The 14,242-nt window shown below is 42.1% G+C and overlaps 2 protein-coding genes across 2 annotated transcripts; both read right to left on the bottom strand.

Moving 5' to 3' along the window:
• Nucleotides 1-397: 397 nt before the first annotated feature.
• LOC147331546 (E3 ubiquitin-protein ligase TRIM35-like) lies at nt 398-2,173 on the bottom strand. The gene has a single exon (XM_086294371.1). It carries the CDS (start codon nt 2,171-2,173, stop codon nt 626-628), a length of 1,548 nt encoding a protein of 515 aa, XP_086150497.1. The 3' UTR covers nt 398-625.
• Nucleotides 2,174-3,668: 1,495 nt separating this feature from the next.
• Nucleotides 3,669-14,022, bottom strand: LOC147331547 (GPI-anchor transamidase component PIGU-like). The gene is made up of 12 exons (XM_086293959.1): nt 13,770-14,022; nt 12,284-12,348; nt 11,355-11,414; nt 10,438-10,500; nt 10,132-10,241; nt 9,190-9,290; nt 8,884-8,981; nt 8,570-8,724; nt 7,111-7,254; nt 6,869-6,993; nt 6,344-6,486; nt 3,669-6,089 (listed from the first exon to the last, which is right to left on the bottom strand). The coding sequence occupies exons 1-12, from the start codon at nt 13,897-13,899 to the stop codon at nt 5,976-5,978; spliced, it is 1,308 nt and encodes a 435-aa protein (XP_086150085.1). The 5' UTR covers nt 13,900-14,022; the 3' UTR covers nt 3,669-5,975.
• Nucleotides 14,023-14,242: the final 220 nt, after the last annotated feature.

Raw genomic sequence — 14,242 nt, forward strand, 5'->3', positions numbered from 1 at the left:
ACATATACTGGTAGTGCAACATTTGAACAACGACCCTGAACAGGAACACAGACCAGGACACGTTAATCACAGCAGGAGTCTCAGTGGTGGCGTTCTGTTCATAGCTAAACTTTTACACACAAACACTGGAAACCATGTAAAAAAAAAAATGCCATAAAGATTTTAATGTCACTTATTCACTTTAATGTTGCAGCTAGATATTATTTTTATTATTAATATACTGCAGGGTATTGGAATATAGCATAATATTTATTATGCCTTTGCAATTTAAAATTTCTAGCATAATAAAGCTAAAAATAAATGGAATATATATATTTCCATCTACAAGTGGAGTGAAGTAACAAAGTTGCATAACAGAGATATTTCTGTGCTTTACTATTAATTCCGAAGTATGCAGATAAGTTATATTCCACCATTGTTCCTGTTATTGTTCGTATCCGATGGTGATGGGTACCATGGGAGTATCCATCACCAATGCCATGCATTTCCTTGTAGGACACACCTGTTACTGGCCATCTGTGGATGGATACTCTGACACCCACATTTCTTTCATATGATAGAAATGTTTGATTACAAGTCTGTGATTATTTCTAAGCAGACTTCTTCGACCAGCATCTAAACATGCTTAACTACATTGGATATGGACCAAATACTCTTTACATCCCTTTAAACGTGGCTGCTCTTCCAGTGTTACACAGATGGCTGATGGTAGTATGGTCAGTGGAAGAGTCTTGGTCTCAATGTAAGGAAACAACTTCTCAGTGATAGTGAGTTTGAAGGTGTGTATGAGTGTGTTGGTATCAATATCAAAGAATGAGAGCTTCCCTTTGTCGCAGTGCAGGCGAACTCTGATCCTCTGGAGCGTCTTCACTGCGAGGACTTTGCGTGAAAGTGTTGGAGCAACTGCTGTGTATTTCCCATCGTGGCGACTTAATTCCCAGAATCCAGTCTTTAATTGTCCCTTTCTCTTAATTGACTCCTGTAGCACACCGAGACACCAGACTCCATCATTTCTAACCTCAACGTCCCAGCTGTGACTCCCCGAGTCGTAGCCCTCAGAGCCCATGATGATCGAATAGCTGTCAAACCTTTCTGGGTTTTCAGGAAGCTTCTGTTTGCGTCCTTGTCTCACACTAGTAAGATCTGAAGAGATGATGAGGTGTCCTTCAGCGGTGTTTGGATTCAGAATCACAGGAGTGTAGGAAACTGTCTCCTTCATTTTGTTCCAGATGTCGTAGGCCAGGTTGCCCAGGTGTTTGGCCACATCGATCAGAGCTCCAGAGACCACCTCAGGATCCTCCAGCAGGGGGCGCTGCTGGACTCTTTCTGCTGCAGCCTTGTAGTTATAGAGAAACAAAGAGTCATCAGCTCTCAGTTCCTCCTGTGTGGCACTGATGGTTTCAGAAAGAGCTGCTATCTTTTTGGTCAGAGCCTCAATCTTCTCCTGCATCATCCGACTCTTCTGCTGCTCTTCTGTCTTCAGAGCGGTGATCCTTGCCTCTTCCTCCTCAAACAGAAAGTGATGAAGCTTCTTAAACTGCTCCCTAATCTGGCTCTCTGTGTACCGAGTCTGCACTACGTTGTGTTCTACAGTGAGGTCACTGTTTGCTTTCACGTATTCAAAGAGCTTCAGTTTATCTTGTAAACACTTGAGAAACACCTGGAGCTTCACTCTTTGATCCTGTGCAGCTTCTTCGATGGGTCTGAATCTGTGGTTGTTGTGTGCTTTTGAGTCTCGACATACGAGACACACGGGCTCCTCGTGGTCCAAACAGAAGAGTTTGAGTTTCTCAGCGTGCAGATTGCAGAGAGCCTCAGATGCTGCTAGTGGTGTCTCTGCTCTCTCAGCTCTCTCCTCTACAGCAGTCTTACACAGGTTCCTTAGCACTAAACTAACAGGTGGGTCAGTTGATGAGGGTATCTTCATGCAGAGTGGGCAGGTTTGGGTGTCCTTCTCCTTCCACCACAACTGCAGACATTCTTTGCAGAAGCTGTGGCTGCATGAGAGGATGACCGGATCTCTGAAGATTTCATGGCAGATCGAACAGGTGAGTTCCTTTTCAGACTCAGATTGTGCAGCCAGTTTGCCCTGGAATGGAAGCAAACCCGCAGATGGCTGTAAAAAAGAAAAACTGCGCTTCACATTTGGTTTTTTTTTTAAATTCGCTTCCATGGCAATGAACTAGCAGCAGGTTTAGCAGCACTCCAGTGTCCCCGGTGATCTTTCTGCTGTAGTTGGAAAACTCACGTCTCCTCCGGTTACTCGTCCTAAGCAAACTGAACAGAAATCAAGTCCAACTTTGACTTATGAGGTATGTTATCTGATGCCTATATGGTCAAAGAACGAGGAAAATACATTTCACAAGGTTGCTTGTCTCATGCAGAGCATTCCCCACATTACTGGGTTATCTGCATCTGACGATTGCTACAGAGCCAGCCTTTGTTTCAAACTGATCAACATTTTTGATATAGGCAGGTATATTGAAAGAGAGCATGCACAAACAGTGAGCTAATTATTTGTTTGCACTGTTATATGTCAGGGTTCCTCCTGAGTACTCCGGCTCTCTCCTCCTCACTGATGTTCTTCTTGGTTTAACTGGTGATTCTAAACAGGATGTAGGTGTGGATGTGAGACTGTGTGTTTATATCAGCAGTGATGGTTCCTGCCCCTCCACAATCCCAACTCAGATATAAGATGATGTTACATTTCCCTTTGTGTTTGCTTTATTCTCTCCACTCTTTGGTCCACCTGGGAAAAACGCTCTTCCTCTTTCAGATCTTCAGCATCCCCAGTTGCCTGCTTCTTTTTGTGAGGCCCTGGTATTATTATTTTTTTCATTAACTTTCATAAGTAGACCACAATAGCAATGCAAAGGTAAGTGTTTGGGGTGATAAAAATAAAAATATCTATGCTCCTTAGGATATATCGGAAGTCCACTTGGTCTAATAGCTTTCACTGAGAAACAAGATCTCACCACTCAGTTATTTTGGAACTCCTGTCTTCATATCTAAATGAATACATCCCCAACTATAATTTCAATGGTCACTGGGTTGAAAAAAATATGCATGAGTTAAAAGGTTAGACCAAAGATTATAAGAAGGAAAAACATGACTGAACCACAGTTCACACACCAAAGATAATCTCTTTCGTAACATAGCTACAGTCAGACACGGCTGCACAATCATGTGGTGTGGATGTTTTTCTGTGGGATTTTTGATTTCTATCAGAAAGATCCTAACTAATCCTAAATCAAATCTAAGGACTCTGCTCTCCAAGGTTCCAAGTGTTTCTCAAGCACCTGCTCATTTATCTCTAGAGCCGCATGAGGTCAGAATTCTGAACTGAAGCCAAAAGATTAGAAAGCCCCGGATAAAGTGGCTGCAGCTTTCTGCTGGGTACCAAGAATCCACAGATTATTGTAGAACTTACACTGGAGTCACCTGAAGAGTTCTCTCTGCTTTGTGGAAACCCAAAGTCTCATTGTAGATTCCTTAACTGGTTTATTGGCTGAACTTTGAATATCAGCTGTCAGTATTTATTTTAGCCCAACGTGAGTTTTGGGCCTCCACCTGCCCCCTGCATGTGCAGACTTTTGTTTTTCAAATTTAGTAATCTGGCACCAAATCAGTGTGAAAACACCAGCATGGAGAAATAGAATAGACGAGTCTAAACCAGCACCCGGAGTTTATTAATCAACATTTATGACAATCACGGATCAAACGTAACGTCGGCCCTTGTAAACCCTGAACTTTAATCAAACTCGTACATACACGCAGTATCAAAACAACACAGAGATCCTTTTTCACGAAACAAAATCTGAGCAAATGTTTCAGTGCAGCAAATAAATACACCAAAAATGAATCATTGGCATTAAAACAGTTGCTATTTGCCCAAAACAAACAGACTGTTGTCATGTTACTGGGCAGTGAGTGGGTGCAGTTTACAGACACAAACACAGGATGTGTTTTTCATTTTTAATGTAACTGCATGTTTCCCAACATCTACTGAAAGCAAACATGGTTGTTCACAGGTGCCGATAAAATTATTTCATGTTACAACGAGAAATCATCAATGAACAGAAAACAAAACTTTGATTTCATGTCCCAATTCCACCATACACGGTTTCTGAGCTGAGTCCGAGTTTGTAGTGAAGTCACACCAGCAAAGTGACTGAATCAGTGTTCAGTTTGACAAAAACCTTTGAACAAAAAGAACAACTTCATTCAGAAACCGAGTGCAGTTTCTCAGACACTCGTACCTGCTAATTAGTGCTTAGTACAGGCAGATATTAGTATTTCATTCACCAACGCTGAAGCACACTTGCTCCTTGCTCCACAAGGCACCAACAGCACAAACACAGTCGAAAGGTCCGGTTCAGACTCAGTTAGCCGAGGTGACGCCTGTAACTCTACCTGCCTGAGAGTGAAAGCAGCAACAGCATCAAACTTTAAGCCAAATAAAAATTAAACAGACGAGTCATTAAAAATACAAACACCTTATGAAGGAGGAAACTAGTTAGCCAAAACCATGTATGCACTTGTCTGTAAGCATTTTTATTTGTGCTGTAAAGCTGGACATTTTAACATGGGAGCCTATGGGGACTGACTCATTACCGCCAGACTCTAGTGGACATTAGAGGAACTGTTACAGAACGAGTGTGTAGAGTGGATTTGAGACACTGTCTTATAAACATGCATGTAGTCGTCCTTTCATCTGCGAAGATGTTCAGATTGACTCCACTCATACGTCAATATGGTAAATATAAAGGACATAAAGATGGAAAATAAAACAGCTGGTTTTAATTTACTTTTTAAATATAACTAATTAACCATTTGACACTTTTTTGCCTGTTGGTACCTTAATATTCACCAAACAGACATCAGAGTTCATATTTTAATGTTAATTACAAATTTGATCTAAATAAATAACCTTGATGACATGCAGAAATACGAGTAAAGCAGGCATTCATTTGGTGAATTATATGAAAGTGGAAAACACGAGCTCACGGCGGCTTTAACTTGGTCCAAAACAAGAAGAAGAAGAAGAAGAAGAAGAAGAAGAAAGGCCCTTTACATTTCAGACTCCGCTCCTCTGTGATATTTAAATCTACAACCAAAACCATCATAAATATTTGGATCCATTATTATGTGTGTTCTTCCTGGGACCAGTCTCCAACCCTCCACCGAAGCTTAATGATGATTATCTGTTTCTGCTCTCCAAACATGCCAAACTCGAGCAACTCAGTTGTCAACACATTCACTGCAGTCTTCGTTTCCTGCTCGGTAGTTGTTATTATCTGATGTTTGACAAACGCAGCTTCTCGCCAGAAAAACTTTCCAGTTTCTGATCAAAATCTCAAGTAGTGTTCTGCAACACAATGAGGTTGAACTGGTTTTTACTTTAGATGACTTTAGGTAAACGAGAACTGAAGAGCAGACTGTAAAAGGCAAACACTGTTAAACTGGTGAGAAACTAAAGGTTTCTAAGCTCTTAAAAACAGCTTTTTCTTTCTCCTCTGACCACGACAGATGCCACTTTTAACAAAAAGGCAATTAGGGAAACACAAACGTGTGCACGTGGGCGAGAATGATCAAATAAAAGAGGTTTTTCCTTCAGCGCGACAGCTGGTGCTTTAAAATAAAACCTGGAGCTGCAAGAACAACAAAGCATCAAAAAATAAACTTTCCCAGAGTGGCTTACAGGAAGTAACCACAGGTGGAGGTTACAGGTGGAGGTGAGGCTTCAGAGTAAGCCACGTGTCGACATCCCACACGTCTGTCATGTTGTATGTTGCAGTGCTATTGTTTGCATGTGACGCTGTACCGTGCGCACGTTCTGCGTGTGCCGTTTTGATCTGTTTGAGGACCACAGGAGGTCTGAAAGTCTTTTACCCTCCTTCAGTTTTTGTTTGTTCCCTCTGAGGATAAAAAGAAGACGAGTTTATTCCTCCCTTGAGTGCAAACACGGGTGCGTTTTATTTGAGAATCAGCGTCGCCTCAGAGCCGTCCTTCCTCTTCAGGTACAGCCCGTTGGTGAGGTGGTGCTCTCTTCTCAAGAAGGCGTAGAAATAATCTGACACCAGCAGGATCTGAAGGGGACATATATTTATATCAGGACACCGAGACTGCACTATCGGGGGGGATTCTTCTTACAGACTGCCTCTTGTAAATAAGATTTTCTTTACTGCCACTTTGAAAGAAGACGTGATATTGAAACAAAAAAAAAAATCCCAAATCTAAAAATGGATGAAACTTCATTTAACAGCGTTATTGCATTTATCTTTAACTAAATAAATAAACAGCATTAACTCTGCCCCCCTGGCTCACATGCACACCATCCTACCTGCGCCACGTTGAAGAGCAGAGTTATGGCGTAGTAGAAGTTGGAGTTGGCGCTGCCGGCGTAGATCCAGAGGTGCCAGAGAACCGGGAACAGAGCCGAACAGGCCAGCAAGACACAGGACACCAGGAAGATGTTCCTCAGGACTGAACAGGAACAAAGACATATAATTACTGATAAATCAAATCAAAAACATGAATTAATGAGGCTTTAAGATGCTACAAGAGAAAAATCAGGACTTTCATTTGAGGACAGTTTGGAGCTGATGAAAAATCTCTGACCAATCAGTGTTAAAGATCTTTTTAATTTCATCCTGTATTATTATTTCATATTTATTCTACAGTGTTTCAGAGACTTTGTTTCTATGTTTTTTTACTCTCACTGATCGGCAGTGCTTCTGACCCCAGACAACATAAATTTAAGGTAAATATTCAAAACATTTTTTTTATGTGATGATACTTTAACCAGGATCTGTAAGAGCACAGACTCTGAGTGGAAATGTTGTCAGGTCCCCCCCCCCCCACGCACATCTGTGCAGGTGACTCCAGACAGGAAGGAAGGCCAGATAGAGTGCAACGTCTCCCACAGTGGGGTACGACTTAAAGATGGAGATCACAGCTAACTGCATGAAGATCAGGAAGACGGGATGCTCCCTGCAGCACACACACGAACACAGATGATACATCATGTTGTGGTTTTACTCAGGTTTAGGTTATTAAACAGGAAAACTTGGAAGGACCTTTAACGTGAGAATGAGGTGCTGGACTTACTTTAGTTTGATGGACAGAGGGATGGTGTAGAAGAAAACATTAATCTGGAAGACGCAGAGGAAGAAGAGGCGGAAATGTTCAAACATCTCGGCAAAGAAATACCAGAAGAGGCCGATGTTCGGAGTGAGGTCAGGAACCGAGAGACTGGAGGGAGAGAAAACAGTCCCATTAGAGATGCAGACACACTTACAGAGTTTATTCTGTCTTCAAACATCACACGCACTCATTGGAACTGAACAGTGAAAATAAATAAGCTTCACAGCGCCCTCTGGTGGAGTAATTATGCAATAAAAAAGTTGGACGTTTTGCGCAAATATGGACAGTTTCTTCCTCCTGCTGATGCAACACCATGAGATATTTTCTCTTATGCATGGCAGCTCAGAGGTGCTGACAGAGGTGTGTGTCTGATGCAACGCTGATGTGTAAGCAGTGCAGTTCATTACATCGCATTGCTAACAGTGATTATCCTGTGCTGCCTCCTGCAGTCTATCCAGGCAGCTGGAGAGGGTTTATCTAGTAAATTAAGCTAGATATACTTTAGAAGAGTGGTTCCTAAAGTGTGGGCTGGGTACCCCTTGTGGGCCACTAAGGTCCTGCAGCTGGACCACAGTAACAGAAATTCAGTTTGTATGTACAAGTATGCATGTCATCTATATATTTATAAAAAGATATTTATATAAAAGGGGAATCAAGTGGTTAGTTTGTGATATTACTCGTTACTCTGACCTAAATGTATTGCTGAAGTGTGTGACAGGTGGGTCACACACTGTCCTTAACACTTTGCACATGACTGTGTAGCATTAACAATTTAAAGCCAACAGCCTGTGTGCTTTATGTTTTTGGAGAAAATTTTTACGTAAACATGACTTTCTCTAACAATTTGTTTAGAGTGAAGATTTAAGATGAGCTCTGTGGGCCGCGGCACTCTTGTGTTTCTGCATGGCTGCTCTAGAGTATATCTGGGGTTTTCCACGGTTGCCATTTCTAATTTACTGTAGAAAAGATAATAACCTCATTCATCTAAATTTTTTCTGACAAAAGCCAAAAATCCTCAAATCAACAAACCAATGAACTGATCAAATCTTAAAACCTCACATGAGAATTTACTTCAACACAACAGAGACATCGGTGCTTTTATTTTATGCCAATTCATGGCTTCCAGCTCCTCTCCTGCTCTCTTGGGTGGTTCTAACTGCTGCTTTAGGTCAAGGTGCTCGACTTTGAGGAGCAGCTTGGATTTTGTCGACTCTCGGATGGCTTTAAGAGCTGGTGAGGTTTGGATTTTAGCACAGTCTACGACTGGCTGTCTGAGACATGAATAATCCCGAGTGAGGCCAAATTCACTCATTTTTATCTTTCTTGTCTTCAGCACTTTTGCCACAAACTCAGGAACGCGTGCCTGAGAGAAACTACATGAAGACAAAGCTCCTCAGCCCCGCCGTTTCTTTTCTTTACTCACATGAAGCCGTAGACGGAGGGCAGGTAGTCCCAGGAGCCGAGCAGGAAAAAGGAGAGACAGATGAGGACAAACAAGCTGCCGAGGTACATGAAGAGATACTGCACGATGAACCACCAGAAGCTGACCCGACGGAAATTCACTGGGATGTACTGACGCTGGAAGAGCAGAGACAGGGAGGTGGATAAATCCCAGCAATGATGCTCGAAGGAACGGAAACAAACAAGCAAAGGAAAAGACAAAAGAAAAGTGAGAGCAGAGAGAAAATAAAACATTTAAAACAATGAAATATCTGCTTCCATTCATAGATGACAAACCTGCATAAAATACAGCATGGCAGGAGCGCACAGGGTGATGGGATAGATGGACTGATAAGTGGCCAAGCAGAGGAATATGGCACTCAGTAAGACATTTCCTGAAAAAACAAAGAGAAGGCAAATTTTTTAGAACCTGATAAAACCACAGCAAACTTCTAAAAAACGACATTTAAATAAAAGCAAAGTGATTCACGTTCCTCTGATGTAATTAAAAAAAAAAGCTTCAGCAGAGCCAACGAATGGGATCAGCAGGAAACAGTCACTTCCTGCTCGGACACAAACACGAGACGAAGATCTGAAGTGTACCTTTTATTGTGGAGAGGAAGAAGAGGGCGAGCACGGCGTTGTTCAGGCCACAAGTCGACTTGGCGACACAGGATAAGATGGTGAACGGGTTCAGCAGGTAACTGTGCGAAAAGAAGCAAAGAACAATTATTAGTAACTAAATAAGTAAATAAACTGAAAACAAACAGGAGAATTTTCAGGAGATACAGTGCGTTGTCCGTTTTCCCTGGATTTTCTCAAATTTAACCTCAGAGCGGAGAAGGTGAAGCGTTCTCCTCCACAAGGTGATACTGAAATTTTATCAATCGTCTGGATGAAGCTTTTCCTCACAGCTATTTACAACATTCACAACTTGAGAGGCTAAAACGTGATTCTTATCAACTGGAAATGATCATTATTTTATAATCTAGTCATTGTTACGTCCCTCTGCAGCCCCTAATCTCCTCAGTGTGTTCAGCTGGTGCTAACTGACCACACTTAGTCCGGTGTGGATGAAAGCATACCTGCAGCAGGCTTTTAGGGAGGCTCACTAGTCTTTGCCTGGGTGGTAGCAGCCACTTTAGCCAAGATAAACCTCTTTCTCACTGACATTCTGGTGTTCGTCTCCTTATTTATGTTTTGGCTTTTGAGTTGGGACATAAGTGGGGGCTCATCCGGGATCGTTTGGACATTTTTGTGGAGACTGAATTTTTGTGTTTTGTGGGTGAGTGATGGTGTTCACTGTAATTGAGCAAGTTTATATGAATTCATTTTAGACCCCGAATTCAATTCAGTTTTATTTATACAGCATCGAATCACAACAACAGTCGCCTCAAGAATAAATAATAAACTTCGCAGCTGGAAGAGCCCGAGTGGTGACACCTTTGTTATTCTGGGTAAGAAGATGAAATTTAAGAAGCTGAATCTGGCAGGAGAGAATTTCTATAGGTGCGACTTGTGTGCAGTATGAGTGATGGTACTTACAACATGGCTACTTTCAGAGGGACGTAGTACATTTCTTTGGGGCTTCTGATGAGCTCCAGAGAGTCCATGGGGTATCGGTCGGCCTCCAAAGCAAACTTCTGCTTTCTGAACTGAAATGGCATCAAAGACAAATATATGAAAAAGAAACAGATGCAGACACACAGAGCCCCAAACACAAAGGTCTCACACAGAACACGTGAGCTGAAGTTACTCCTGTTCATTATTAGAGACGGGGTTTGGGAGTTTAGGCCAACCCTACTTCTCTACACATAAGTATTTAAACTGTGTATTTTGATGTGTTCTCACCACTTGTTTGTTGTACTCCTTCACTGCCATGTAAAGAGCCACAGCGGTGATCACGTCGGCCAGCTGAGGAGACAGAAACGGTAAAATGAAGTATGCCTGATTTAACATTTGCTGCATTTCCACTTCAAGGTCATCTCACTCTGATGTCTGCTATTTTCAAGAAGCTCTGAGGGAAATCTGTTCTGACCCTTGTGCCTGGTCCTCTGTGATAAGAGCTGGGTGTCCTCCACTGTGCCCTCCACCCCAAAATCTCTATTTTATGGAAAGTAGCGAGGAGGTTAATGTGGTGAACACGGCTCATGATAAGTGAAGATCGTATTAGTGTGGCCAAGAAGCTCTTGTTTTCTTGGTGAGAGTGGAGACACTCTACTTCAGGGCTGAATCTGGTCTCTCAGATGTTACTGGGAATCACATTAAACCTTTGCATTAACGATGAATCCTGGTTTATGAATTCATGTATAATGCTGTGGGCATCGAACATCGAGCACGCTCCTGGTGTCTCTGCTGATGCCTTTGGACTTTAAAACTGTGGATTGACACTGAAACCTGCCGTTCAGGTTCTGGGTTGTGCTCAGAGAACCAGCTCTCATCAACATCAGCCTCAAAAAGGTTTGAGGTTTGTGTGTGGCTTTACAATCAATTTGATCACACTTCAGAGTTTAATCTCCTTCTTCTTTAGGGGTTGTCACAATCATCTGCCTCCATGTCACTCGATCACTAACATCCTCCCTCACTACATCTCTGAATCTTCTCTGTGGCCTTCCTCTTTTCCTCCCACCTGGCAGCTCTTGGCCAAGACCCATATTCCCTATCCATCCTCTGCACAAGTCCGCTCCACCTCAGCCATCCCTCTCCAGTAATGAGACTGCCCCCAAAGAAAAAAATGCTTCAAAATGATGTTTTGTATTCAGACTCACCATAAATGTGATCTCTGCGTAGTCCACCAAAAAGTGAAACATGTAGATGATGAGAGGAGTCTGAAAGGATCAGAGCAGAAGGAGAATTCAACATGAACATCTAAACATCAACATGCCTCATTTGTGGATTTCAGACACATTAAATAATTTTCTGCTGACTCAGATCTCAGTTGTAGAAATACACCACCTATGAGGTGCAAGCATGTCATGGAAAAATCAAGAACCAGGAACAAATGAAACATCCCAGCACGTCTATATAATTAAATAAGACATTTATTGTCCGTTTTCCACCAACACGGCACCTGGAAATGCATGGAACTGGTTTTAGACTGAGCACCAGCACTTTGTTGGTGTGAATGTGACATTCGAGAGGTGGTTTACAGATGCTACTCATCCTTTGAGTCTACAAACAGGCAGCTGATTGATTCTTGTGATCTTGATATAATACATTTTGTGTTTGTTGATTATCTGTGAACAAAGTTTGATGTGCTCACCCTACCCTGCTCTGGATGTTTTAGAGTATCTATTTAATCTCTTAGAAACCTTTGGTCCAGCCATGGCCCGACTCTAAGGAGGCCCCTCCTCACTCAGAAGATCTGACTCTGACACTCTCACTTTGTTCTGATGATGAAGTTCTTGCTATTACACAGCTGCTTAGTAAGCAAAGTTTTCACCTGGGTGTTATCTGAATGCTGCTTCAGTGGAAATCTGACCTTTTGTTGAAAGAAGTTTCTAGAAATGTTGCCTGTGTCTCTAATCCCCTCCACTGTGATGGTTCACCAAGAAATAAGGAGAATCTAGAATGTTTCATCTTTGTTTTCCAGACCATCTCCTTCATATTTTCCGATTATTTTCAGGTTAATGTACAAATATACATTCAGTGTTCACTCAGACTTTGTAAAAGGTGTTTGTGTTAGAGAGAGATTCACCTCGTGGAAAACATCTCCAGAATATGGTGAAACCCCCAAATCAAGCAGAGCCAAACCTTCAACAACTGCAAAGAAACAGCAAACAGAGAAACAGTTTTATTAAGACTGCTATATTACAATAAAAATCACAACCACAATTATTTTGGTCACTGTGGAAAATGTTTATTTTTGCATTTATGGAACTTCAACTTGGTGAATTTGGTCTGAAATTTCGAGAGTGAAGTGACATTGTAAACTAATTTTTCTCTATTCCACTATTGTTAGAAGCCAAAATCATAAATTCTGTTAAAATCTCCAACTTTTAATATTTTTTATTAGCACTGGGCTGTTGTCTTTGAATGCCTCCTCTTGACAGTAACAGTTCCAGAGCTTCCAGTTACAACTGAGTAATGAAAAATGCACAAAGTGTTTCTGTGCGAGTCTCACAGCACGTTGGTCATGTTTTGTGTTTTACAGAAAAACCTCAGATTGACTGCAAACCTGCACCTCAGGCTCCTGTCAGGTACCGTGTCATAATATGCTAAATGGAAACTTAAACACAGTCCACTAATATTTCACAAATTCATCTAAAACAAAATCTTTGTCTGTGGTAACTAATGGAAAGCTGATACAAATTTGTCAAATAATAAAGTCAAATCAGTGAGTGCCTCCCACTGTGAACCAGTAGATTTTTTTTGTACATTAATTATTCTCAGATATTTACTGGCCATCGAAGCACATGGGGCAGGGGTATGTGCATTTTCTCCATCACTTTTGAGCCCTCATAAATCAATGATTACAGAAGAGGTAGTCAGTTGCTAAGGGGCAATTAAACAAATATTCATGGGGGTGTACATATTTCAGTCTGTTTGTATACTTTTGTCCAAATTAGGGTGTCTGCACGGTGGTGCAATTGTTAGCACCATCACCTCACAGCAAGCAGGTCCTGAAGGCAGGGGGACATGTGCCTGTTAGGCTAAGTAGTGATTTTAAATTGGCTGTAGCTGTGGAAATTAATTTTTAAACACTTGCTGATGTAACATTATACACACACTATACACGTCAGCCAGATGTTTTACAGGTGTAACGTCTACTTTACTATGCGCAAATAACCCCGTGGAAACGAATGTGGCTCATAGGAGGGGGGTCATTTACAGGGGGTCCACAAATACTAGAGACTGTGCAGATCTTTGTTCAGCCGCTGGCAGAGACTCTGGTCGTCATTATTATTGGTGGTCGATGGATGTTTGACAGAGAAACAACCACTGAGCTCCATTCATTGGAAATAGCAAAGAAACACTTCCCCTACAGAAAGTAAAACGTGTCCGTTGTTAGCTTAATGTCAGTAAAACATCACCGAACTTTCTGAATTTGAGTCTCAGCTGCTGATTTTTGCAGCTGAACCGGTTTGACCGAGTTACCGGATAACAGCGCGGATGAGAGAGAGGTGAGGGGACCCGGACGTGAACGGAACGCAGCGGCTCTAAACCGCTGAACCCGCGCTTACCTCTCTTCCAGGCGGTTATCGGCGACACCACCTCCACCCTCTCTGCAATCAGCTCCGCCAAACTGGACCGGAACAAAGCGGCACGGATCGTAACGGCCACAATCAACAGCAGAGTCAAGGGAGCCGCCATCTTGACAAGGAAGCGCTGTCCGCCCTGCGAGGTGCACGACGGGAAATCAAGTCTCCAAACGTGAAGGAAGGTGGGAGGGAACCAAAAGTCCAGATAGATAGATAGATAATTTTTGGTGCATGTGATATCTTTTTACACGCTTGCTTGATGTCAACTGATGATTCATTTTACATTTGAAACACACTCTCACAAACAGAGTAAGCACACAAAGCGGAACATTTATTGTCCTATAGTTGTTTTCATCCGGAGGCTATTTGAATGGGATCAAAACAAAAAGCCGTACACAGTGAACCACTGCGCTTCCGCTAACCCTGCGTTTGTTTTATCAAAACAAAATTGACTC

The sequence above is a fragment of the Aulonocara sp. 'chitande type north' Nkhata Bay genome, linkage group LG5 (genome assembly GCF_057382095.1).
Source record: "Aulonocara sp. 'chitande type north' Nkhata Bay isolate Kocher_YH1m ecotype deep benthic linkage group LG5, A_spYH_male_GT1.1, whole genome shotgun sequence".
In the NCBI taxonomy this organism is placed as follows: domain Eukaryota; kingdom Metazoa; phylum Chordata; class Actinopteri; order Cichliformes; family Cichlidae; genus Aulonocara; species Aulonocara sp. 'chitande type north' Nkhata Bay.

Coding starts and splice junctions, on each gene's coding strand:
- LOC147331546 (XM_086294371.1), bottom strand. CDS start 2,173: ATGGAAGCGAATTTAAAAAAAAAACCAAATGTGAAGCGCAGTTTTTCT.
- LOC147331547 (XM_086293959.1), bottom strand. CDS start 13,899: ATGGCGGCTCCCTTGACTCTGCTGTTGATTGTGGCCGTTACGATCCGT. Junction 10,501..11,354: donor ACGCAGAGATCACATTTATG/GTGAGTCTGAAT, acceptor CTGTCTCCTCAG/CTGGCCGACGTGATCACCGC. Junction 9,291..10,131: donor CCTCTGAAAGTAGCCATGTT/GTAAGTACCATC, acceptor CTTTTCGCACAG/TTACCTGCTGAACCCGTTCA.